The following is a 24,924-nucleotide window of genomic DNA, read 5'->3' on the forward strand; positions in this document are numbered from 1 at the left end:
ATGCATGAGTAGTTTAATGTGTGTGTTAGCTCTGGATGAATATGAAGCACAGTTTTAAAGAATGAGTTTTGTTTTGTTTGGAATTCTTTTTACTTTTATTTAGTATTTTACAATTAGATTTCTATAAAAACAACAAAAACATTCATTTAAACGTTTCATTACTGGTTTTAGTTAACTTTTAATGTTTTATCTCTGAAACTCTAGCCTATAAACTTATTGTGCTCCCAAATCAAACAAAATAAAGTAGAATAGAATAGAATAGACTTTATTAATCCCGCAGAGGAGGAATTCACTCGTCACAGCAGCACATACACTTAAGAGAAAAATAAAAATAATAACAAGAATAGTAAACACTCAAAGGCAATAAGCTATTATTGTAACCTTCAACCACTAAAAACAACAAATTAAATGATAATACATTAAAAAAATACAAGGTTAAATTTAATATTGCATGTGACTGTGTCTTTTTTTATCAAAAGAAGTTGAAGATGATTTTTTTCAAACGAGCAATAATCCCTTTTCCTGTCCACCAGGATTTCTATGGAGGTGTGCAGTCCCAACATGAGTGAGAGTGGGGCTTCCCTGTTCCAGGTGAAGCAGCTCCCCTGCCACACCGTGCCCAGTCTCCGCCTGCAGGCTGGTGGACACTACACACACAACCTCCCCTCTTCCAGCTGCAAGCCACGGATGAGCGACCCATCTCTAGCTGTGGCCTCCTCTGTCGTACGCCACAGGGGGAGTGGAGCCACAACAGGTACCTGCAGCAGCCCTGAGTGTGCAGCCTCCAGGCTGGTGGAGGAGGTGGCAGAGGCTCAGGGCACCTGCAAGGGGAAAGTGGTGGTGACAGGAGGAGGGGGATACTTTGGCTTCAGTCTGGGGAAAGAACTGGCCAGTGAAGGAATGTCTGTGATCTTTCTGGACTTGAACAAGCCTCTCTCAGAGATTCCTGATGGGACAGTCTTCTATCAGGTACCAAAGAGGTTGCTTGCTTGTTGCATTTCCCAAGTCTCTCTCTCTCTCAAACACAAGGGTGCAGATCACACTTTACATCTAATTATAAATATGCTAACAGAAACAATTTTCCATCGTCGTTTTGTAGCTTTTTTTAACTAGTTTGTGCGAAGGCATACAATTCCATGAAAACATAAATATTGTATAGGCTCAATACTTTTCCAATTACCATCTCAGAAACAAAAAACATGCTAGTTTTTTTATTCTTTTAAGGCATTTTTGCATTGTGAGGCTATAAATAGTTAGCATTTCTCCTCTAATTCTGGTGGATCTGTGCAGCTGTGAGCATGAGCTCTAGTGTTTCTGCATACGTCAGAGTGTCGCTGTCTCTGGAAAGAGACACAGGTGAGTGATCTGTGCCAGGGTAGCAGCTGCTGGCTCAATTAAAGAGGGTGGAGATGTGTGTCGTGTTTCACCTGCACACCCATCCATCCATTATCTGAACCCGCTTTGTCCACGTAGGGTCGCAGGGGGGGCTGGTGCCTATCTCCAGCGGTCAATGGGCAATCAGGCGGGGTGCACCCTGGACAGAGAGTCAGTCCATAGCAGGGCAACACAGAGACGCACAGGACAAACAATCATGCACACACACACACTCACACCTAAGGACAATTTAGACGGACCAATTAACCTAACAGTCATGTTTTTGGACTTTGGGAGGAAGCCGGAGCACCCGGAGAGAACCTACGCATGCACAGGGAGAACATGCAAACTCCATGCAGAAAGATCCCAGGCCGGGAAGCGAACTCAGGACCTTCTTGTTGCAGCCCAACTGCACACCTCATAGCATATTTTAGGTCTATATTTCCTGCCCCTTTGTCGAAAATGCTTTAACTACATCAGTTCACCATATTATCTGAATTGCCTCATTTGTCTTGTTTCTTTTCTGTTTTTTCTTCACAGAGTGACATTCGGGATTATTCTTCTCTCTATAAAATTTGTGAAGGAGTCGATTGCATTTTCCACACAGCCTCGTATGGCATGTCCGGACCAGAACAGGTGACTTTCCATCTTTTTTAAAATTCGTCACATTCGCCACTGACAGCTGACTGACAAGCCTCTGACTTGTTAACCAATTATCCTCTCTCTAAAAGTCTTCCAACCTGTGAGACTGGGTGTTTATTCCAGCAGCCGCTAATGTAAATTCCTACAATCTTTGCATAGTACGGTCTCTAAATGAGCTCACAGATTAGAACAACCTGCTCGCATTAAACCTTCAGGGGGTTATTTTTTGTAATAAAGCCAATACAGAGCTTTTTTGTTTACATAAAATGTTGACTTTAGGTTTAAAAATATATAAACTAAGATTACGTTCCTGATTTAAAGTGCTTTCTAGACACTTGCTGTAAGTATGTCCCCTTAAGATCCCATTATGATTTGAGCTGCTGAGTGAGATAGTTGTGATAAACATCTTCGGTACGTTCTTTCTGTGTTTGGTTTCTAATTCCATTTTTGGTTCTTTTTTAAAACGCAGGAAAGGTTTCTCTTTACCTTGCTGACAGTTTCGTTTGCGGCTGCAAACATCCTCAGAGCTGACGCTGATGGTGGCGTCACTTCCTACTCCGTTTATCCGCGGGCAGCGGACAAACAAAGGACAAACAGAGGACATTGTTGCCCTCTGCTGCCCGCTCTCCCCTCTCAAAAAAAAAAAAGAGCAACAATGAAAAAAACACAACATAAACACACCAACAAAACCATACACAACAGTTAGAAACAGACTAGTGCACCCAAAAGACAAGATACCAGCTGGACTTAAATGTGGAGTCATTTACAAAATCCCATGCAAACTCTGCAATAAAACATACATAGGAGAAACCGGACGCCAACTCAACAAACGAACAATAGAAATAGAAAGGAGTGTGAGAAAGAAACAAGTCGAAGACACACAAGAGCAGCAAAAGAAGAAGCAGAAAGTACAATAAAGAAGTCAGCCGTAACAGATCACTGCACAAGAGAAAACATAAAATGGACTGGGACAACACAAGGATCATAAACACCGAACAACAGAAATACAAAAGATGGATAAAAGAAGCAATCGAGATAAGGAGACGTGGATGTGGGACCATGAACAGAGACGATGGAGTTTACACATTGGATCGCGCATGGGACTGCATCATCAGAGAGGGGAGAGCGGGCAGCAGAGGGCGACAACGTCCTCTGCTGCCCGCGGATAAACGGAGTAGGAAGTGATGCCACCATCAGCGTCAGCCTGAGGAAGCTTGCAGATGCAAACGAAACTGTCAGCAAGGTAAAGAGAAACCTTTCCTGTGTTTATAAAAAGAACCAAAAATGGAATTAGTTGTGATAAAACCTGAGCTTGTTTCTGATTAGATAATGATTTCGACACAACTTCTAGCAAACCTCTTTAAAATAAAATTTAAACCATAAAAACTGCAACAATCATCCCATTAGTTTTTTACTAATTCATTCATTCATCCAACTTAATTTTAAGTTTACATTCACAGATTGTGCTTAGGGAATGTCTGTTTACAGATGAGATAAAATAAGTAAATTCTAAATTGTGCACCTTTAAATAAATAAAACCCAATTTACTAAAGACAAGATTTCAATCTTACTGTACTGAAAAATTAATTATTTTTCTAAGCAAGCATATATTTATCACCATAACTGAGTTTTCTCCTTGCATGGAGTTAATTTTTTATTAGAAAAAAAAGGGTTGTTTGAATATTATAATGTGGAATTCTTCATTATTTTCTTTTAGATACCTCATAATTAACCAGATTAAATTGACCGATAAATAAAAGTGTATGTAGAAAGTTTATAATTTTAATATCTACAGCATGTGTTCTGCATGGCAAGCTAATTCAGTCTCAAGAATTTTAAAAAATATTTTCCTTAATTTTCCAGTTTAGGCCATCTTTTTTCCTCAAAACTGCACAACGGCACCAGACAAGGAATATTAGTAAATATCTGCTTTTATGAACAGACACGGGTCTTTCCCTGAGAAGCACCTTAAAAACCATGAAAATTCTAATTCCAATTGAAGAAATTTTAAATATTCAATTTTTTAGTAACATTTTTGACCTTGCTCACTCCTCTTATAAACCAAATGATCTGTTTTATGTAACTTATGCAAAAGTTGTTTTAACTTAAAAATTTGGCCTTAAGATTAATCCTCCACATAAAAAAAGGAAAACATTGCAGATCTGTGATCCTAATTTAGATAACCTAACTTTAACATATATTCAGTTCACACATTTTTATAATTCCAGCCGTAAAAGTATAAATCTCTTTGTTTTGCACTATGAAGAAGTTAAGCGAGCCAAACATACCTCACAGACGGGTGAGTAGTCATGGCCGTCATCCAGTTAGACGGGATACTTCTTATTATGTCATAAATGTGTCAGATATTTTTGGAGCTCAACCTTAGTGAGATCGATGGTAAACATTTCTCTTGTTTCTGACTTTCAGCTGAAGAAGGAGCAAGTGGAGTCGGTCAATGTTGGAGGGACCAGTAATGTCATAAATGGTAAGAACTCCTGCAGCATCACAGATCACGGAGCTTATCGAATTCTAGGAGCACCTGTGTATATCTGAGTTAATGCACGCATATGTCTGTGTAAATAATGATAATCATGCTTCAAAGGGATTTTTAGAACTTTTAAAGTGTGTTTCTGTACAAAAGTCATGAATATTTACTAAGATAGATTCCCAATGAGCCTCAGTTAAAGGTGGAGTGTGAGACATTGGAAATGCACGCGTTAGACTCTCAGCTCTGCCAGGACTTGTTACATTCACAGACACTTCCTCCATCGCCTAAACGTTTCCCAGCAAGAACAAAACCAGATTCTTAACAGAACTTTTACAATAACTAAATGAAATTTGCAAACACAAACAGAACAGAACATTCAATTCGTTACACTTGGCGGTCTGGCTCTAGCTTCAATTCCTGGCCTGCTGCTCTGAGCTAATAAAACACAATTCGTGCACGTATAACGGTCTGCGCAGACAGGGCTGAGGCGGTCAGAGAGCAGGAAGATGGATTATCAACGGAATGGAACATTCGGCCCATTATACTTGGCAGCCTGGCTGTTCAGTTTTTTATATAGTGCCAAATCACAACATGGGTCATCTCGAGGCACTTTATGAAGTAAACATTCCAACTGAACTTATATTTCAGTGCACCAGCTTCAGTTCATTATACCAGTTAGTTGTTTCCTATGTAAGGAAACCCAGCAGGTTGCATCGAGTCACTGACTTGTGTCAGTGACTCGATGCAATCCCACACTAAGTAAGCATGTAGCGACAGTGGAGAGGAAAACTCCCCTTTAACAGGAACAGAGCCTGGATCAGTATGAGCAACCGTCTGCCATGGTCAGGGGTCGGCAACCCGCGGCTCTGGAGCCGCATGCGGCTCTTTCATCCATCTGATGCGGCTCCCTAGACTCTGCTTGTTAACTAATTAAGGAATATTTAATTACAATGTATTTTATTCATGTTTTCATCTGTAGCCAATTCTAAATTTAAAGATTGTCTGCGTAAACGTGAACAGGTCACCTGCTTGTGTGTGAACAAATGTCTCTAGCTTTCTGAGCTGAAGAGGAGATTCTGAACTGTTCCTCAGACAGGCTCATGGATGCGTCGCAGTGTTGGAGACAGGAACAAGCGCTATTCAGCCAAAGATTCGTAATCGGGGAACATTTTTTAAGTGACAAGTCTCTGAGAGACCGGGTTTAGAACACACAGAATCTTCCTACATGGTTCTGGTTCTGTGATGCGCTCCAAGCCCCAGATCTATCTTCAGCTCGCTGTTCACGTTACGCGCGCGCTGACAGAGAGCTGCGCTGAGCTCAGTGTCCATCTCAGATGTTCTGATGGGAATCTTTTCCTGATTGATGTAGCTACCTCCACGATGCGCGTTAAAATGTCAGCGCATCTGCAGGCTTGAGATTTCTCCGTCAAAATAAATACGGGAAACATCGGGTCAGTGCGAACCCTGTCATTTAACCGTTTTACCTTCTAGTGAAGATTGTTGCAAACAGAAACATCAAACCTGATGAACACCAGAGCCACGCACACTGCACCGTTTTCTACGTCAGTGTAAACGAGGGAAAAAAAACGAATTGCCTTTTCTTACCTTGTCAACAATGTTTAATGCAAAGTTTAGTTCAGTACAAAGTTGAATTACAACAGTCCAACGAGACAGAGCCTGGATTTGTATTCTGAACAGTTATGTGTGATGCCTCAAGAAGCGTCACCTGCTCAACTATTAAAACCACTAGCAGGGTGAAAAAAATCAAAATTTGTAGCACAGACGGGCTACAACATTTGGATCAATTTCAAACAAACTGTTTTATTAATTATCTTCTGTTGAAAGATAACTTTGAGGTACATGAGCAACTGGTATTGGTTGCTGTCTCCTGTTGTGATCGGTTAAAGCAGCTTGTTGCTGTCAGAGGGTAGGCCCCGCCCACAAGGCTGCGGCTCCTGCGGCTCCCAGTGTTTTCTGTACTGTGGGAAATGGGTAATAATGGCTCTTTGATGGGGAAAGGTTGCGACCCCTGACCATGACCAACCGGGGGTTTGATAAGACAGAGCAGACACATCTCCCCTCCTTCTCACATGTTGGTCAACTAGGTATGAGGGGAATTATGGAATGCTTTAAAGGGGATAAGACAAACTTTGAAGTGAATATGTTGCTGGAGGATAGGGCCAAAATGGTGAATTATGGGAGTTTTGATTTGGTGCTGCAGAGCTCTGAACTTTTAAGGTGGACCAATCAGAAGGTATTGGTGAGGCGGCAAGACTATAAATGAGTATAGAAGCAGAGTGGGGGGAGAGAGAGGGTTTTTCTGCTCCATTAAAACATCTCAGACCCAACATACAAGGGAAATGGTTTTTAAATCCTATAGGACACACACACACACACACACACACACACACACACACACACACGAGACTTGACTCATATCCAACGTGGATTGCTATCATTTTTTTCTGCCGCTGCTGATTTTTATGCAAAAAAAGAAAATATCGCAGTATAAGTGTTTATAAGACCGTGTTGGAACAGTCTGGTCTTGACTTTGCTCACACTAGCCGTTGTTTCATCAGTTCTGTTAAAAGTAAACTAATTGTCTCACAGATGCTACTCAGGAAACTACAACAGGTTAGATAATAAGTATGTATCACTTTTACACAGGAATACTCTTCAAAATGTCCATAATATCCTTTTGGAGTCTGAAGAACTAATTTGGTGTTGTAACAAGTCATGTGATCTCCTCCCATTCAGTGTGTAAAGAGAGAGGTATCCCCAGGCTGGTGTACACCAGCACCATCAACGTTGTGTTTGGGGGGAGGCCGATCGTGGAAGGGGATGAGGCTTCAGTGCCATATGTGCCTTATGATTTGGTGAGCACTAATGAAGCAGACTTGAATCTCACTCATTTTCCAACATTGAGACAAAAAGTGAAGGTTTCTTTTTGTTGCAGCACATCGACCACTACTCTAGAACTAAAGCGGTAGCAGAGCAGATGGTCCTCTTGGCCAACGGATCCTCCCTGAAAGGTGCGAATACATCAGTGACAGCACAGGTTGCATTTAGATAATCCAATCTATTTTTTTAACTGATTTCTGTAAAGAAAAATGGTGCTAGGAAAATATAAAAAGGTTGCCATAGAAACTGAGCAAGCCATCAAGTAGGTGCAACAGTAAAGGTCATTTAAATTTAGAGTCACACATGGAGCAGCAATGCGCTGATGCTACTGTTTCAGACTCCATATTCTAATGAGGTGTATGTTCCAAAATGCACTTGAAGCGTCTGATTCCTCCTCTTTAGTGAAACTCAACACGCTATCTGCTGTTCATCAGCCCATACATTTAATTAAGCGTAAAGCATGAAGGTGTCTCATTATATACTGCAGGATAAAGGTTGTGTATCTGCTATCAGAGGAAGGATTTTCCACTGCTCTGTCTTAAAAACACAAGATGCCCCTGCAGCAGTGGGATCATTAAGATCCTACACACACACACACACACACACACACACACACACACGTGTGTGTGTATATATATATATATATATATATATATATATATATATATATATATATGAGGGATGCTTGATATTGGCTTTTTTACTGATATCCAATTTGCCGATATTGTCTGCCTTTTACTTTCCAAAACTGATATATGCTGTGTTCCCCGCTCATTAAAAAAGAAAAACTAAAATATTTTAGGTTACATATATGCTTACATCTTAAACATTTTCTGTGCAAAATATCAACTACTTCAATTTAAATTAGTTGTAGGAAAATGGCCATATTTATGTAGCAGTTGAATCTCATTCTCAGTGTGACTCTAAGATATGTGTATTAGTTAGCAATGTCTTTTTCTATGTTTCTGTATGTTGCAATTACAGCGATAAAACATTTATAAAGATCTTCGAATAACAAAAGCAGGCCTTGGATAAAGATTCTTGTTTTTGTTTTGTTTGTTAGCTGGCTAGCTACAAAGCTAATGGCTGTGAGGATTGCGTACGTTCACTACACGGGGCAAATTTCTTCTTCACAAGTTGTGCTAAAAATAAACTAAAATATCTATAAAACTACCTCTGATCTGTCATATTTTACATTTTCAGAGAGAGGAGAATTAGCCAAAGACTTATATGCATAATGTGTCATGTTTTGGTGAGGATCCAAAGCAGCTGAGGAAGTTTGAAGTCACGTATTGTAGAATCAGATCAGCAACAGGGAACAACAGGAGCTAACAGATGAGACAACTCAAACCATGAGACACACGGGGCTTAAATACAAGAGGGTACGGGTGATCAGGGAAACGAGAGGCAGGTGGGACCATTAAAGAACTAATCAAGAGAAACAAGACACTAGTGAACAGGGGCTGGAGAGCATATCATAACATGTGTATGGTATATGAAAGTCGTGTCATCCAAGGCTGAAAACTGATAGTGATATCATCCACTACAAAAGCTTAATGTTGATGTTGGGCGATAATAACGGTGAACCGATACTAAGCCAGCACTTCTAAAGGAGGATGTTTAAATATAGAACTTTTAGTTTTTGTTGCCTGCTTTTACAAACAGAGTGGCTTTCACCATTTTAAAGATGACATCTCCCAGAGCTGCTGAAGCTGAAAGTGCAGCACTACTTCTAGTGGTCACTGGTGGCTGTTTAATCTCTAGAAAAAATAATTCCTCTCTGTGTTTACGGCCACAGATGGAGGCGTGCTGAGGACCTGCGTTCTGCGGCCGTGTGGTATTTATGGACCTGAGGAGAAGAGGCATTTTCAGAGAGTGATAGTGAGCAAACTGTTTTATTAAAAATGTTTTCCTTCTTTTTAATGTCAACGCTAGAAAAAATGTGCATCTTTCCATATCTGTGGGCTGGCTGGCAGAATGGGTTCCTGCCTGATGAGTTTACATTATTAATGAAGCTCCGCAGGCATCCAGTTACAGTGTTGCAGCTGCCTCTACCAGGCTTCAGCTTGGCAAAGGGTTTAATCTTTACCTTTATTTTCCAATATAGAGTGAATCTGTCCTTAAGTATTCTATTAATACAATGTTTAAATAAACATAATAGTTATTTGAAAAATGTTTACATTTCCACTGATATTAACCCTCAGGAAGCCAAACCTTTTTGAAAACAGATTGGAATAAATACATCAAATTGTATAAAAAAGTAAAATAAAGAAGTGAAATAATTATTGATATATGTATGAATAGAATGTCACTAGGGATTGTCAAACTTGAATGTACGACTCAAGAAGCATTTTTGCAGACGCTTGAGATGGGCTGTGACACCAGTGTCGCCACAGGTCCTTAAGGGTTAAAACTGAAATTTGATTTGAAAAAAAAAAACACTGCAATGAATCATACAAAAATAATGTTTATAACAAAATGTTGATTCAAAATTACTTCCTGTCTTCACTGTTTACACTTGAAAAGCCAAAAATATAAAACAGTGACAGAAAAATGGTTATTTTTAAATTGCCTGCTTTGGGTTCTATACCCCCCCCCCCCCCCCCCCCCCCCCAAGGCATTTTACACAACAATTAGTCATTCACCCATTCACACGCTGGTGGTGATGGGCTACGATGTAGCCACAGCTGCCCTGGGGCACACTGATGGATGCGAGGCTGCTGATCTCTGGCACCACCAGTCCCTCCGACCACCACCATCAGCGTGGGTTAGGTGTCTCGCCCAAGGACACAACAGCGGCATTCTCTGTCGGAAGCTGGGATCGAACCTGCAACCTTCCAATTGTTGGACAACCTCCTGAGCTACTGCTGTCCTATGCAGCAATCAAATTTTATTAATGTAAAGCACACATTTCAAAGTTTTTCCCTGTCTTGATGGATTTTTATGCTAGTATGTTAAACACATGAAATACTACATGAGCTTCAACATGAGAATCTATTGCTAAACTAACCACAAACCTTCTGTTTTTTGTCCTAATGTTCAGAAAAATGTGGAGCGCCGCCTGTTAATCTTCAGGTTCGGTGACCCCAAAGCCAGGATGAACTGGGTCCATGTAGATAACCTGGTTTTGGCTCACAAGCTTGCTGCTGAAGCACTCACACCGAAGAGGAGCTGTGTTGCTGTGAGAAAACAGCTGAATGATGGTGTTCATCTCCGCCACAGTTCTATCGAGTGTTAAATGTGTTGTCTTCTGCAGAGTGGACAGGCTTATTTTATTAATGATGGAGTTTCCGTCAATCTGTTCGAGTGGATGACTCCTTTGGTGAGTTTCAATCTGCAGATGTGTGTGTTTTTTTGCTAGAGAAGATAAAGGCGAATGGAAGTTTTGTTTTCTTTGTAGACATTATTGAGAATGATCATTCCTCTAACACGGATATTGATTTGATTGTCACGTCAGAAAGTGTGGGTCTTGATGTGTGTGCTTGTGATTATTTAAGGTGGCAGTGTGTAGTTTCCAGGGGGCAGAACATACATTTCAGAGTAGTTTTACACCATATCAACGTGACTATTGCTAGTTTAGAAAAACATCATACGGTAAATGTTATTACCTGTGGTGCAGAAAGCATGCAACCTCGGCATGACTCCTCAGACTCTGATGGTCCTTCAGTTAATTCCATCAAGAGAAAGCAATGCCGAATTTAGTTTTCTGGTGCCGTAGTTAAAGGTGTTATACCAAATTCTGCGACCCATCACATTTTGTGACTCTAGGGGGCAGTGTTGAGTTCTGTTGAGTCTGCACACCCCAAATTGGCATAAAAGAAGACGATACATCCTACGTTAAAACCATGAGCTACATAAACTGACTTTGAGGAAGCTGCGGCGCAGACCATGGATATTAAATAAAGTGTTTAATGTTTATTGCAGACAAACGTGACATCAAATGCAGCTATAAGCAGGGCTTTGACAAGAAATGTTTGCTAATGTTAAAAAGTGATTGTAAAACATGCGACGGCCACAGTCTGAGATAGCTGCTACCACATTCTGTGACCCTAAAAATCTTTATCACAGACTGTGGCCATTGCTGCATTTTATGTCACATTTGTCTGTAATAAACATAAAGCACATTATTTAATATCTATGGTGTGCGCCGCACAGCTTCCTCAAAGTCAGTTTACCTACCTTATGGTTTGAATGTAGCATCTTCTTCTTTTATGCCATTGTGGGGTGTACAGACACAACAGAACTCAACACTGCTTCCTAGAGTCACAAAATGTGATGGGTCGCAAAATGTAGTGCAACACTGGATCTGTTCGGGGTCCTGCTCCTGCCGATGACATCATCATACTACGGCAATACCGCTCTGCCAAAATTAATTGCCTCTCTTTTTCGATTCTGTTCGCACATGTTTTGGAAATAGTTTAGCAGTTTTGCTATTATATTCATGTTTCTTTGTGCCTGAATGTTTTCGAATGTAACTTCTGTAAATCGCACATCCAACCAGTCATCTTGTGTGACGTCATCGACAGGCGCAGGACACTGATCCGGCCAGAAGGAAACTTGGCGTCTAATATGGCGTCCCCCAAAGCCGCTTAACCCACACCCTATGTACTTTAGACCCGATTTTAATGGTTATATGTTACAAAGCCGCCAGTATTTTTCAACGAGTGGACAACATTTTAGTCATTTTCAACATTTCGATGGATATTTCCTAGGGCTGCTTAATAATGGCAAAAATGATAATCGTGATTATTTAGACTGAAATTAAGATCTAGATGATCTGAGATGATTTTTAAATAATGTTGATTTTATTTATTAGTTTATTTATTCATTCTGCGAAAAAATTGCACAGGACACAATCAGGACAAAAAGAAATCAGAAAAAGACAATCACAAAAACAACTCCTGATTCCTAGTATAAAAAGGCCTTTACACTTGCTCATAGTTTATGACTCAAAGGCTGAAATTTAACTTATTTAAGCATATCCGATACACACCCAAATACCCAACCAATATCTTGCAAATACTGACAGCAAGAATTATTCAGTGCATTCATAATGTAATGAAAAGTAGTGTGGTCAAAGTCAAGTACCAAATTCTGCCCTTACAATAATATTAAAAAATAAAAAAAACATATAAACATCTATGATTTAGTGACGTTGACAAATGTTGCGTAATAATTATTCAGTCCTGTCCAGCGATGCTGTAGGGGTATGTAGCAACGTGAGACTGGAGGACTTTGTTTTTGCTCATAGAAATAAATTATTTTTCAGCATGAGGAACTTATTTCTATTTCTAACTTATTTCTAAACTATTTATTTACAGATCCCACCAGTTAATGTAAAAATTGTCCCAGCCACAGCGATCAGAGACATGCTGCATCCCCCCCACCCACCAACCCAGTCTCACAGCAATCAGGGGCAAGCTGCGTATGTGTTTAGCGCGACACACATGCACATTTTGCCATTTTTTAGCGGCTCAGGAGCCTGCAGGTACATTGTGTCACTCACTCTGGCTAATGCAAGAGGGAGCTGGCTCTTAGAGCCGTTTCTTTCACAACCGGCACATCACTAAGTCATTCCCTTTCTTAATGCCCAGAAGAGGGCTCTGGAGTGAGTGTTTTGCTAACCTGCAGGAAATATCGAAGTTAACCAGAAGACGACAGTTAACCAGAAAGTAGCTAAGGGTTACCAGAAATGTTTCAAGGTTGTTTTAGGTACTTTTAGGATTTAAAAAGTCAAGCAGAGGGTCTAAAAAGCTCTTAGAAATAGTGACAAAGTTGCTAAATTAGCAACATTGTTGGAGGAGCGCTTGATTTGCAACTTGGAGCAGCAAATAAACGGCTCGTTTTGTTTTTATAATCGTTCAAAACTCAAATCGTAATTGTGATTAAAATTAGATTAATGGAGCAGCCCTGATATTTGCAGAGATTCATGGGAAAAACCACATACTGTCACTTTAAAATTTGTAATGTGTGGAAAATGTTTTTGAGGGAAAGCCAGTGGAAGCAGCCGGATAACTGCTTCACTGATCCTGGTGAAGATTTGGGCTCAGCAGCACATAAAGAAACATCTGCCAGTTTTTTCCAGGAGGGTATTCCAGAAAGCCTCAGCAGTCATCCAGACCGAGCAATAATTATTCATTCATGCCTACGAGAACTACAAAGATATCAGAACTAAAATGGAGACCATGAGCTGTTTGAATAAAGCTGTGTAGCCGGTGTCGGTACAGGATCTGCTCGGGTGCAAGATCGGCTCGGGGTCCGTCGACTGCCGATGACGTCTAAGTAGTTGATTGGCTGAACATAAACCTCACAGAATTACGTAATCACGTTACGTTATCACGTTACGTTGGTCCAGGCAAATCTTTCTATTGGAAAGATGGACAACTTTTACAAAGAAATCCATCATTACCTCTTTGAAAATACACTTTTAGCATAGAGCTGCATGTATTGACATGATCTGGGGAAGGAGTTTAACCCAGGACATGCAGAATCAACACACTCACAAATAAAGATCAAAAAAAGGTATTTATTAGTAGACAGGAACCAAAAGCGCACTGGAGCTTCCAGTGGATGAGTAAAGTCCGTACTCAGCGTCTGAGGAGGGGGAGAGCAAAATAAGGTGAGTCCTGAGAAGTAAGTCTTAACTGAGGAGGTGCAGAGATAAGACTTACTGGGCGAAGGAGATGAGGAAAAATCGGGAGGGGCCGGTCGAGAGTTGGGTGAGTCAAGGTGAGTAAATCCAGGAGAGGGAGCTTGTGGGAAGCAGAGGAGTGGGGCGACTGGAGAGATGGAGAACACGGGAAGCTGAGTCCAGACTGTTATGTGGCAAAGGTGAGTTTCCTGATGAGTCACTGAATCCTGAGAAGGCTCTACTCCAGAGATGTTCCAAAAAAATCCTGAAGAAGATGTATACACAAAAATCCACAGCGAATAATAAGCCAAAAAACACAAGAGGTACAAAGTCACTGCAACACTAGACGGCTGGAATATACCGAGTAGTAGTAATCATCCCGCGTTGAGGTGTGTTCTCCAACTCCTTAAGAAGCCAGTGCCGTTGATTGCTAACCAGAAGCAGCTGGGCGCCTCCCTCTCCTGAAAAACAACTCAAAGGTGGAATGTGCGACGGGAGTACTCACCCCGACTCATGACAGTACCCCCCCCTCAACGGACGCCTCCCGGCGTCCTGGCAGATGCCACCTCAAAGTCCCGGATGAGGGACGGATCTTCAATAAAGGAGCGTGGAACCCAGGAACGCTCCTCCGGGCCGTACCCCTCCCAGTCAACGAGGTACTGGATGCCCCTGCCACGGGGTCGGGAGTCCAGAATCCTGCGAACAGAATAAACCAGACCCCCCTTGTAGAACCGTGCAGGCGGGGGAGGAGCAGGCGTAGGGCAGAGACGGCTCGTGGTCACCGGCTTCACCAAGGACACGTGGAACACAGGGTGAACCCTGAGAGAGGGAGGCAGGGCCAGCCGGACAGTAGAGGGCGTGGGGATGTCCAGAATCCTGAAAGGACCCAGAAACCTGGGCGACAGTTTGCGGCTGGACGCCTTCAGGGGGATATCCTTGGAGGAGAGCCAAACCTCCTGACCAGGAGCGTAGGACGGGGCAGGCCGCCGCCTGCGATCAGCAAGCCGTTTGTTGGAGGCCGCCGTCCTGTCCAAAGCCGCCCGGGTGGAGGCCCAGGCCCGTTTGGCCCCCCGGAGAAACTGTGGAACCGTGGTGAGGGCTGGAGACTGTGGAGGGAACAGGGAAGGTTGATAACCCAAGGAGGATTCAAAAGGTGACTGACCTGTTGCCGTAGAGACGTGAGAATTGTGGGCGTATTCGATCCAGGGGAGGTGCGAACTCCATGATGACGGGTGAGCAGAACATACACAGCGTAACATAGCACCGAGTTCTTGGTTCATACGCTCACATTGACCATTGGTCTGGGGATGGTGTCCAGAGGTAAGGGCGACTCGGGCCCCCAGAGCCTCTGCAAACTCCCTCCAGACTCTGGATATGAACTGGGGACCACGATCGGACAAGATTTCCTCCGGGATACCATGCAACCGGAAAACATGTCTGATGAGCAGTTTGGCTGTAACAGTAGAAGATGGAAGAGTTTTCAAAGGAATGAGATGGCATGCTTTGGAGAATCTGTCCACAATGGTGAGTATGGTGTTAAATCCCTGAGAATTCGGTAAACCACACACAAAATCCAGAGCCACATGAGACCATGGTCGAGAGGGGGTCGGCAGAGGGTTCAACAGTCCAGCAGGTGCACGGTGATCACCCTTCTGCTGAGCACAGATGTGGCAACCTGAAACATAATCCTTGACATCTCGGTACATGGCCGGCCACCAGAATGTGCGTCTGATGAGTGCAATAGTACGTCCTACTCCGGGGTGAAGTGAAAATTTGCCAGTATGAGCCCAGTGAATGACCTTGCTTCTCACAGCCTGCGGAACCCAGAGCCTGTCTGGAGGTCCCTTACCTGGATCAGGGTCAGTTCTCTGTGCCTCCAGTACCTGGTCACGTATCTCCCACGTCACACCTCCCACAACACACGCCGGGGGTAGGATGGTGGAGAGCTCAGTCTCCTGGTCAGAAGCATATAGTCTCGAGAGAGCATCCGGTTTTACGTTCTTGGATCCGGGTCGGTATGAAATCTGAAAGTTGAAACGAGAGAAGAAAAGGGACCACCTGTATTGTCGTGGGTTTAGTCTCTTGGCCTCTCTGAGGTAGACCAAATTCTTGTGATCAGTCCAGATGATGAAGGGAATCTCAGCTCCCTCGAGCCAGTGCCTCCACTCCTCAATGGCGAGTTTCACCGCCAAGAGCTCTCTGTCACCCACGTCATATCGGCTCTCTGTTGGGGTGAGACGGCGAGAAAAAAAAGCACAAGGGTGAAGGCGATGGTCGAGCGGTGATACCTGTGACAACACGGCGCCGACTCCGGTGTCTGAGGCATCCACCTCGAGTGTAAACTGGAGTTGGGGGTCTGGGCGATGGAGCACTGGAGCATTTGTGAATAGTTTTTTCAGCTTCTGAAAGGCTGCTTCAGCCTCTGTGGACCAAACAAAAGGGCGGTTAGTGGATGTGAGGTTGGTTAAAGGTATGGCAGTCTGACTGAAATTTCTGATGAATCTTCTGTAGAAATTGGCAAAACCCAGGAATCTCTGAAGCTGTTTACGTGACGAGGGGGTAGGCCACTCTGACCGCCTGGACCTTCTCAGGGTCAGCCCTCAGTCTTCCACTTTCGATCACAAATCCTAAAAACTTAACAGTAGAGACATGAAAAACACATTTCTCGGCCTTCACATAAAGCCGATTCTCCAGGAGTCGTTGCAACACAGAACGCACATGCAAGACGTGTTGTTCCAGAGTCTTTGAAAAAATCAAAATGTCATCCAAGTAGACAGTCACGTACTTATTCAACATATCTCCTAAAACAGAGTTCACCAGAGACTGAAACACAGCTGGAGCATTTGTTAGGCCGAAAGGCATTACCAGATACTCAAAATGTCCTAACGGAGTCTTAAATGCCGTCTTCCACTCATCACCCTGTCTGATTCGTACCAAGTGGTACGCATTTCTGAGATCCAGGCGGCTAAAAATGGTGGCGTCCTGAATGGGTTCAAAAGTGGAGGTTAACAGAGGCAGAGGATATTTGTTCTTTACTGTTATTTGGTTCAATTCCCTGTAATCAATACAGGGCCTTAGAGTCCCCTCCTTCTTTGGAACAAAGAAGAACCCTGCCCCCAATGGTGAGGTGGACGGCCTGATAAGACCGGTTGCTAGAGACTCCTGGATGTATTTCTCCATGCTCTCCCTCTCAGGTTTGGAAAGGTGATATAGTCGACTGGAGGGAAGTGGGGCTCCGGGTAACAACTCAATGCAGCAATCAAAAGGTCTGTGTGGGGGAAGAGAAGAAGCACGGTCCTTACTGAATACCTGTCGGAGGTCATGGTAGGCCGGAGGAACGTTGGAGAGGTCAATCTTCTCAGAAGGAGAGGTTGTGGAATTTTGGAGAGTTGGTGCAGCTGAGCGAAGGCAGGCTAGAGAACACTCAGGACTCCATCCTTCAATCTGACTGGTTCTCCAGTTCAGCTGGGGATTGTGGTGTTTCAACCAGGAATGGCCAAGAACCACTGGAGACTGGGGAGAGGGAAATACAAAAAATGCCAGAAGTTCTGTGTGGTTACCTGACACCTTTATCTGCAGTGGGATGGTCTGGTGAGTGATGGTGGACAAACTGCGATCATCCAGAGACGAAACCGTGAGAGGAGAAGACAAACGGGTGGTAGGTATTTTCCACCTCTTTACCAAACCGACATCCAACATAGATTGCTCACAACCAGAGTCCACCAGAGCCTCTAACTGAAATTGTTCAGAATTAAAACACACAGTGCATGGAATTGAACAACGGGAGCTAAAAGAGTCTGAATTTCCGCCCACCAGTAGCCCCGGCTTTACTGATGGGCTCTCCCTTTTCCCAGAGCAGGACAGGCTCTGGCAAAGTGTCCGGTCTGCCCGCAATATAAACAGAGACCTGACCTCAAACGATGTTCCCGTTCCTCTGGGGTAAGGCGAGTGCGACCCATCTGCATAGGTTCATCAGCTGTGGGGGTCTCGGAAAAGGAGCGAAGACCACCCAGGTTTCGGTCAGGAATAGGAGCTGGACGGGCACTGCTGGCGGGGCGCCGTAGCTCCTGGTGACGTTTATCAATGGAGATGGCCAGGCGAATGAGCCCCTCGAGAGACTGAGGTTCGGGGCACAGCGCCAGCTGATCCCGTACACGAACACTGAGGGCCTCCGTGAATGCAGCCATCAACGCCTCCTCGTTCCACGAAGTCCTAGCTGCCAGGGTTCGGAACTCTACCGACATGTCTGCAACCGATCGTCGGCCCTGCGACAGGTTCCAGAGTCTCTTTCCTATATCTGAAACGGACTCGGTCTGTCCAAAAGTTAATGTAAAGTCCGCTAAAAACTCATCAAAAGGTCCTGCTAAAAAGGCAGCACAATGGCTCTTAGCTTCCGCCCACCGTAGGGCTCTTCCACGTAGCAGTCCAATAACGTAAGAAATCTTACTTGAGTCCGTGGGAAAGGCTCCAGGTGAGCGTTCGAACGCAAGCCGGCACTGGAGCAGGAAGCTGTGGCATTCTTCGAACTCACCGCTGAATGTCTGTGAGGGAGGAGAAATGGCTGGACGAAAATGAGAAGTCTCTGTGGGGACAGGAACTCCCGGTCCGGAAGCAACAGGAGCGGCTGCTTGAGGTTCCGACCTTGTAGTCTGTGGCAGCGGCTGCGTAACCCGCTCATGGATCTGCCGGACTAGGGCCTCCAACTGCTGGTAACGATTGTGGGCAGCGTTGAGCTGATCCATAAGCAGTGGTAATGTCTGCTCCTGTTGAGACACTCTCTGAAGAAGATCTGAGAGGGTTGAGTCTGCTGGGTTAGCGGGTTGGCGGGATGATTCTGACATGATCTGGGGAAGGAGTTTAACCCAGGACATGCAGAATCAACACACTCACAAATAAAGATCAAAAAAAGGTATTTATTAGTAGACAGGAACCAAAAGCGCACTGGAGCTTCCAGTGGATGAGTAAAGTCCGTACTCAGCGTCTGAGGAGGGGGAGAGCAAAATAAGGTGAGTCCTGAGAAGTAAGTCTTAACTGAGGAGGTGCAGAGATAAGACTTACTGGGCGAAGGAGATGAGGAAAAATCGGGAGGGGCCGGTCGAGAGTTGGGTGAGTCAAGGTGAGTAAATCCAGGAGAGGGAGCTTGTGGGAAGCAGAGGAGTGGGGCGACTGGAGAGATGGAGAACACGGGAAGCTGAGTCCAGACTGTTATGTGGCAAAGGTGAGTTTCCTGATGAGTCACTGAATCCTGAGAAGGCTCTACTCCAGAGATGTTCCAAAAAAATCCTGAAGAAGATGTATACACAAAAATCCACAGCGAATAATAAGCCAAAAAACACAAGAGGTACAAAGTCACTGCAACACTAGACGGCTGGAATATACCGAGTAGTAGTAATCATCCCGCGTTGAGGTGTGTTCTCCAACTCCTTAAGAAGCCAGTGCCGTTGATTGCTAACCAGAAGCAGCTGGGCGCCTCCCTCTCCTGAAAAACAACTCAAAGGTGGAATGTGCGACGGGAGTACTCACCCCGACTCATGACATGTATATTAGGGCTGAACGATTAACTGCATGTGCAATTAAATTGCGATGTGACAAAAGGAGATTTTCTAATCTCAAAGGCTGCAATTTGGCAGCGAGTGGTTAGCGCAATGCTAATATACATGGAAAAACCCATAGGAATGCTAATGCTAATATCGCCGATTACATTATTACAAATTATGAATTAGAAACGTGCCAAATGATTACATTTGGAGTCTAATAGAAAGTAAAAATACCATCAATCAAATAAGTACAGACAGGTATTTTAGTAAAGCCAGAAAACTTTTAACTCCAGAGTTTTAGCTAGCAGCTATGAGCGTAACTGAACTACTCATGGACAAGACGTCAAAAACTCTAAACACAAAATACTTAAATAAACGGGACACACTTCTTTCCTGCAAATACAATTTCACAGCCCTTACCAAAAAGAAGTACACTGAAGTATACTTGAAGTATACTAAAAATGAATACAGTATACTTCCAAGTTTACTTTCAATGTACTTATCAGAAGTATAGTTATCCGAGTACATTTTTTAAATACTACTAAGTATACTTTAATACATACTTACATTAAAGTTTACTTACATTTAGACTATACTTGTACTTGACTCTATCAGAAGTATATTTCACCAAGTAATGTGTAAGTATACTTAATATATATATATATATATATATATATATATACTTATATAATATAATAAATATCTAAGTATATATATAATATATATATACTTATATATAATATATAAGTATATATATATATATATACTTATATATTATATATATAAGTATATATATATATAAACTTATATATATAAGTATATATATAAGTGTATATATATATACTTATATATATATAATATATAAGTATATATATATATATATATATATATATATATACTTATATTATATATAAGTATTATATAAGTATATATAAGTATATATATATATATATATATATATATATATATATATATATATATATATATATATATATATATATATATATTTGGAACTTTTTATTTTTGAATTAGAACAACAACATTTACATGGAGATGCATTTGAGTTTCTTCTTCCCTTCTCCAGGGCAGTGTTTCCCTGAACAAAGTTTGAATTTCCTTGTGGCCATAAGATCTATCCAACTTAACCAAGTCACCAATCAGTACATATAGTTCTGACAAGCTTTCTCTGTATTCATCTTATCTGCTCTCTACTACATTCTACATTTTACTTTGATCTAGCTAAATAACTCACCCAAAAGACAAAAATACATAAATAAATAAAAAATTAATAATAATAATTTTCACATGAGAGTACTATCTTTCTAACATTTGTTTTATTGGTTCCCAAATTTTTACAAATTTCCCTAGTCCCAGTCATAGTCTTGCATTAATTTGTTCCATTTTGTAGACCTGTCTAACTCTGTCTCTCCACTGTGCCACCCTTGGGGGTTCTGTGTCCAGCCATAAAACTGCAATACACTTCTTGGCAGTCATAAGCAGAATTCTGATTACGTATGTCTCCATTATGTGTGTGTGATTTTTGGTACAGCATTCCCAGTACAAACCATTTTAACTTAAATTGTAATTTCACCTTCAAGGTTCTTTCAATTTCTCCCTAACACCTTCCCAGAATGGTATGAATTTAGGGCAGTCCAAAAGTATATGTGAAAAGTCTCCCACTAGCCCGCATTTTCTCCAACATAAATTTGGAACATTACTATTTAGACATGATAAGTGGAGTTTTAAAGCATGCATCTTCACCTTCCATTCAAATTCCCTCCAAGACGGACTATTAGTTAATGGCCTGCTTCAAGTGTTTCCTCCCATTCCTCATCTGTTATCATTATGTTCACTTCCAGTTCCCATTTTTCTTTAATATCTATATTCTTAATCAAATCCTGTTGTAAAGCTTTATATATTTTGAAATCAGTCCTTTTTGACATGTCCTTTTTGTTTAACATAATCACTTCCTCCATATTAAGTTTATCCTTGCTTGAAACTTTGCCTTATTTTGAAATAACTACTCTGTCTGTCTGTCCTAAATAACATGAAATTACGAATTATTGTGAAATTACACGCACAGGAAGTGCTTTTATTTTGTAGCATTTGCTCAGTCAGCTCTCGAAGGCGAAGCTTCTCAGCAGACGGAGAAGAAGAGCGAGGGTCGGAGGTGCATTAACCGTTGGAGGTCGCATTAACCGTCGGAGGTCGCGCTTCTGTTCTGCATCTGCACTTGACAGTCACTTGTTCTGCACCACTGAGCTAAATGTAAGTAGCCGCCATAAAAGTTGCTTAAATGTTGTAAATGTTTTTAAGACGGACATGGTGAGTAATGTTGGCCACATAGCAAGCTAATATGCTAAGTCATTGCATGAGTTAGCTGTGTTATTAACTTTGTGTGCGACTAAAGTCCGTTTATTAAATTAAATGAGCAGCGCTATCTCATTATTAAAGGTTAGCATTACTTTAGATACTTTTTTATTAGACTTCTAGAGACTTATTCCCTCCATTTTTGTCCCCTCCATCGTAATTTTTTAAACGTGATGTTCTGAGAAAAAAATAAAAGCGGGAGCTCAGCGCCACCAAGTCAAACTTAAACGTCCACTTATTAAAAGTAAATGAGCAGTGGTCTCTTGTACAGCGATGAAAAAATCAGTCTGTGTTGTAAACTATTTCCCCATAGCACCCGTGCGATAGCTTTGCAAGCAGCCTGGTTTTTTAACCGTAGAAGAGGATTGTGACTGCAAGAGACGAAGCGGTGCTGATCTCGATGCTATGTTCCCTCCTTCCCTCCATTTTTGTCCCCTCCATAGTTTTTTTAAAAGGTGATGTTCTGAGGACAAAAAAAAAAAAACGGTAAGTTCAGTTAGCTCGCGGGAGTTTGTCAGTTTTATTTAATACACGCATAGACATACAAATTTTGTTAATGTTTTTATCATCAAATTAAATAGTGCTCAGTTGCACATATCTTGAATGCAGAACGCTGTTTCTATTAATTTCACAGTATTTTAGTGTTGTAAATTTGTCCTTACTGTACACTGTTACTCCAGATTCTTTTCTTTAAATGTTATGTTTTTAGCTTTGTGTGGATAAGTCAAATTACAATTGAATCTCCTCACACACACACACACACATATATATATATATATATAATTTAGATGATTTAGCTTCATATATAGTGGAGGACTGCCTAAATTTTGCAGACTAACACAGATCTACCTTGTGATTCACAATGTTTGTTTTCTCTACTGATTATGCTTCCTGGTGTAGATGTGCGTTCCTATGAGCTGTCAGCCACACCGGGAAGCCTGTCTATGAATCTGCAGTCAGACTTCAATGATCCAACCCCACTCTCTGCACACAAGATTGATGGCATGCTGCTGTTGACCCCCAAGAGGTTCATACAAGTGAGACCACTGGTGAGTAATTCTCACAATCTGCATTTTTGATGGCGCATCCTAAATAACATGACTATATATGTATGTATGTATATATGTATACAGATTAGGGCTGTCGCGGTTGAGGAATTCCCCCTGCGGTGAGTCAGGGCAGCTCAATATTGCGGTATGCAATATTATTGCACCCCGTTTTTATTTATGTACTTAGCAAACTTGTTTGTTGATTACTAAACTCATGTCAATATTTCCTTTGAAACATTGTGCTTACATATTTAAAAAATGTTAGAAAAAATACATGGCCATTTTTAACACTTTATTGAATGCAGATTAGGGCTGCAACAAACGATTATTTGGATAATCGATGAATCGGATGGGGTCTCGACACGATTAATCGGATTACATAGGGACATTTTTAAAAACTGCTAGGGAAACGTTATTTTTCTCCTTCCTTCACTTTATTTAACACAACATTATTAGAAAACAGTTCAATAGCAGAAAAACAACATGCCATCACCTAAATTGTCTTATAAGGTGTATAGACAGAGACCCTAAGCTACACCAATCTGTGACCTAAAATGCTTGGTCCAAGTTAAACAGCTTAAAGAGCAAGTCAACCCCTACCAGAGTCTAACTCCACTCCCACTTCGTTTGAAAAATGCAACACATGCTGTTGCCTTTCAGACCGAGAGGGCGGAGCCGCTAACAAACACACACACTCAGGCTCACGACAGCATTGTGACATCATAATGTACCAGTTAACATCATAGCATACTTCTTAGCCAATAGCGGTGGCAGATTTCAATTAAAATACAGTGCAGAGTTTTTACCTGACAACGGCACAACACTGCCAGTTTTAGGCAGAATATTTAAATTTTAACTAAGATGCACTGAAGTGCCAAATTATTGACGACACGTGTCTGCAGCACAATTAGACACTCGTTTATTTAGTTTATCAGCAAAAAAAAAGTTTATTTGGGGGTGACTTGCTCTTTAAGGGCAATTCTCATCTGTTTTGTTTGATCTCATCTGTAGACAGTTATTATAATTGGGGATGTCAAACAACTAATTTTTAAATGTAATTGAACATAGGCTGTGAATTCATCAAAATTAATCACTATTTCCAAAAATGACTGAAACAATACCAAATAAAACAAAAGTAAATGAATGCCATCCTCCTTGCGATGATGCCCTGGGCAACTGCCATAAAGTCACATCAAGAAATGCTGCTGATCATTCCAATGATCCCAAATAGACTCACATTAGGCCACATGAAAGCAACTGAACCCAAAAATATATTAACCAGTATATAACTGCACTCTCACACAACACGCCTGCAGCAACAGTTAGGACTCCTCCCTCCCTTTTAAAAGCGTTTTCACTTCTGAGGACACTGTGGTTGTAAAGCCACATGCTAGTAGTCTGGCCCCGGTGTGATCAACCAGTTTCTGCGGGAATGTGACGGCGGAACCGGTTCGCAGCGGCGCGAGTCCCCCCCCCCCCCCCGGCGATCTAATAGCGTCGCGCTTACAATTTTATAGACTTTTTAAAACAAGCTTAGGGCATGTCTAGCCTGTAATAATCCGGGGCTTGGGTGAATCACTTTTGAAAAGTTTTTAACTTACCCGGACACAGAGCTCTCTCCTTCCTCGCTGATGATTCTGACATGCTTGCGTTTAAGATGCTGCATAATCACTGTAGTACTCCCGTGCCATGCTAAGTCTGACCTACAAACGTTGCATGTCTTCGCCTGATTTAACTGAAAATGCTCCCAAACTTTAGAAGTTTTTACTTTTTTGGGGTCTCGCTTCTTCTGCCATGTTCCTCTTACAAACACCTGCCGGCTCTCCACCGGTCTGCGCGCAGCGGCGGGAGGGGAGGGGGCTTTTGGAAGAGTTGCGCAACACAACGAATCGATGACGCAATTCGTTGCCAACGCTTTTAGTAATCGATTTT

General features: G+C 42.0%; 1 protein-coding gene across 1 annotated transcript in view; it reads left to right on the plus strand.

The window, feature by feature from the left end:
- Window positions 1-537: 537 nt before the first annotated feature.
- The window catches only part of sdr42e2 (short chain dehydrogenase/reductase family 42E, member 2), a 35,010-nt gene continuing 10,623 nt past the window's right edge, over window positions 538-24,924 (plus strand). The window contains exons 1-8 of the mRNA XM_054750574.2: window positions 538-969; window positions 1,915-2,010; window positions 4,444-4,501; window positions 7,262-7,380; window positions 7,461-7,536; window positions 9,204-9,286; window positions 10,449-10,586; window positions 10,662-10,727. Coding sequence (XP_054606549.1) covers window positions 541-969; window positions 1,915-2,010; window positions 4,444-4,501; window positions 7,262-7,380; window positions 7,461-7,536; window positions 9,204-9,286; window positions 10,449-10,586; window positions 10,662-10,727 — 1,065 coding nt within the window. The 5' untranslated portion in view covers window positions 538-540. The remainder of the gene's footprint in view (window positions 970-1,914; window positions 2,011-4,443; window positions 4,502-7,261; window positions 7,381-7,460; window positions 7,537-9,203; window positions 9,287-10,448; window positions 10,587-10,661; window positions 10,728-24,924) is intronic.

The sequence above is a fragment of the Nothobranchius furzeri genome, chromosome 12 (assembly GCF_043380555.1).
Source record: "Nothobranchius furzeri strain GRZ-AD chromosome 12, NfurGRZ-RIMD1, whole genome shotgun sequence".
Classification (NCBI taxonomy): domain Eukaryota; kingdom Metazoa; phylum Chordata; class Actinopteri; order Cyprinodontiformes; family Nothobranchiidae; genus Nothobranchius; species Nothobranchius furzeri.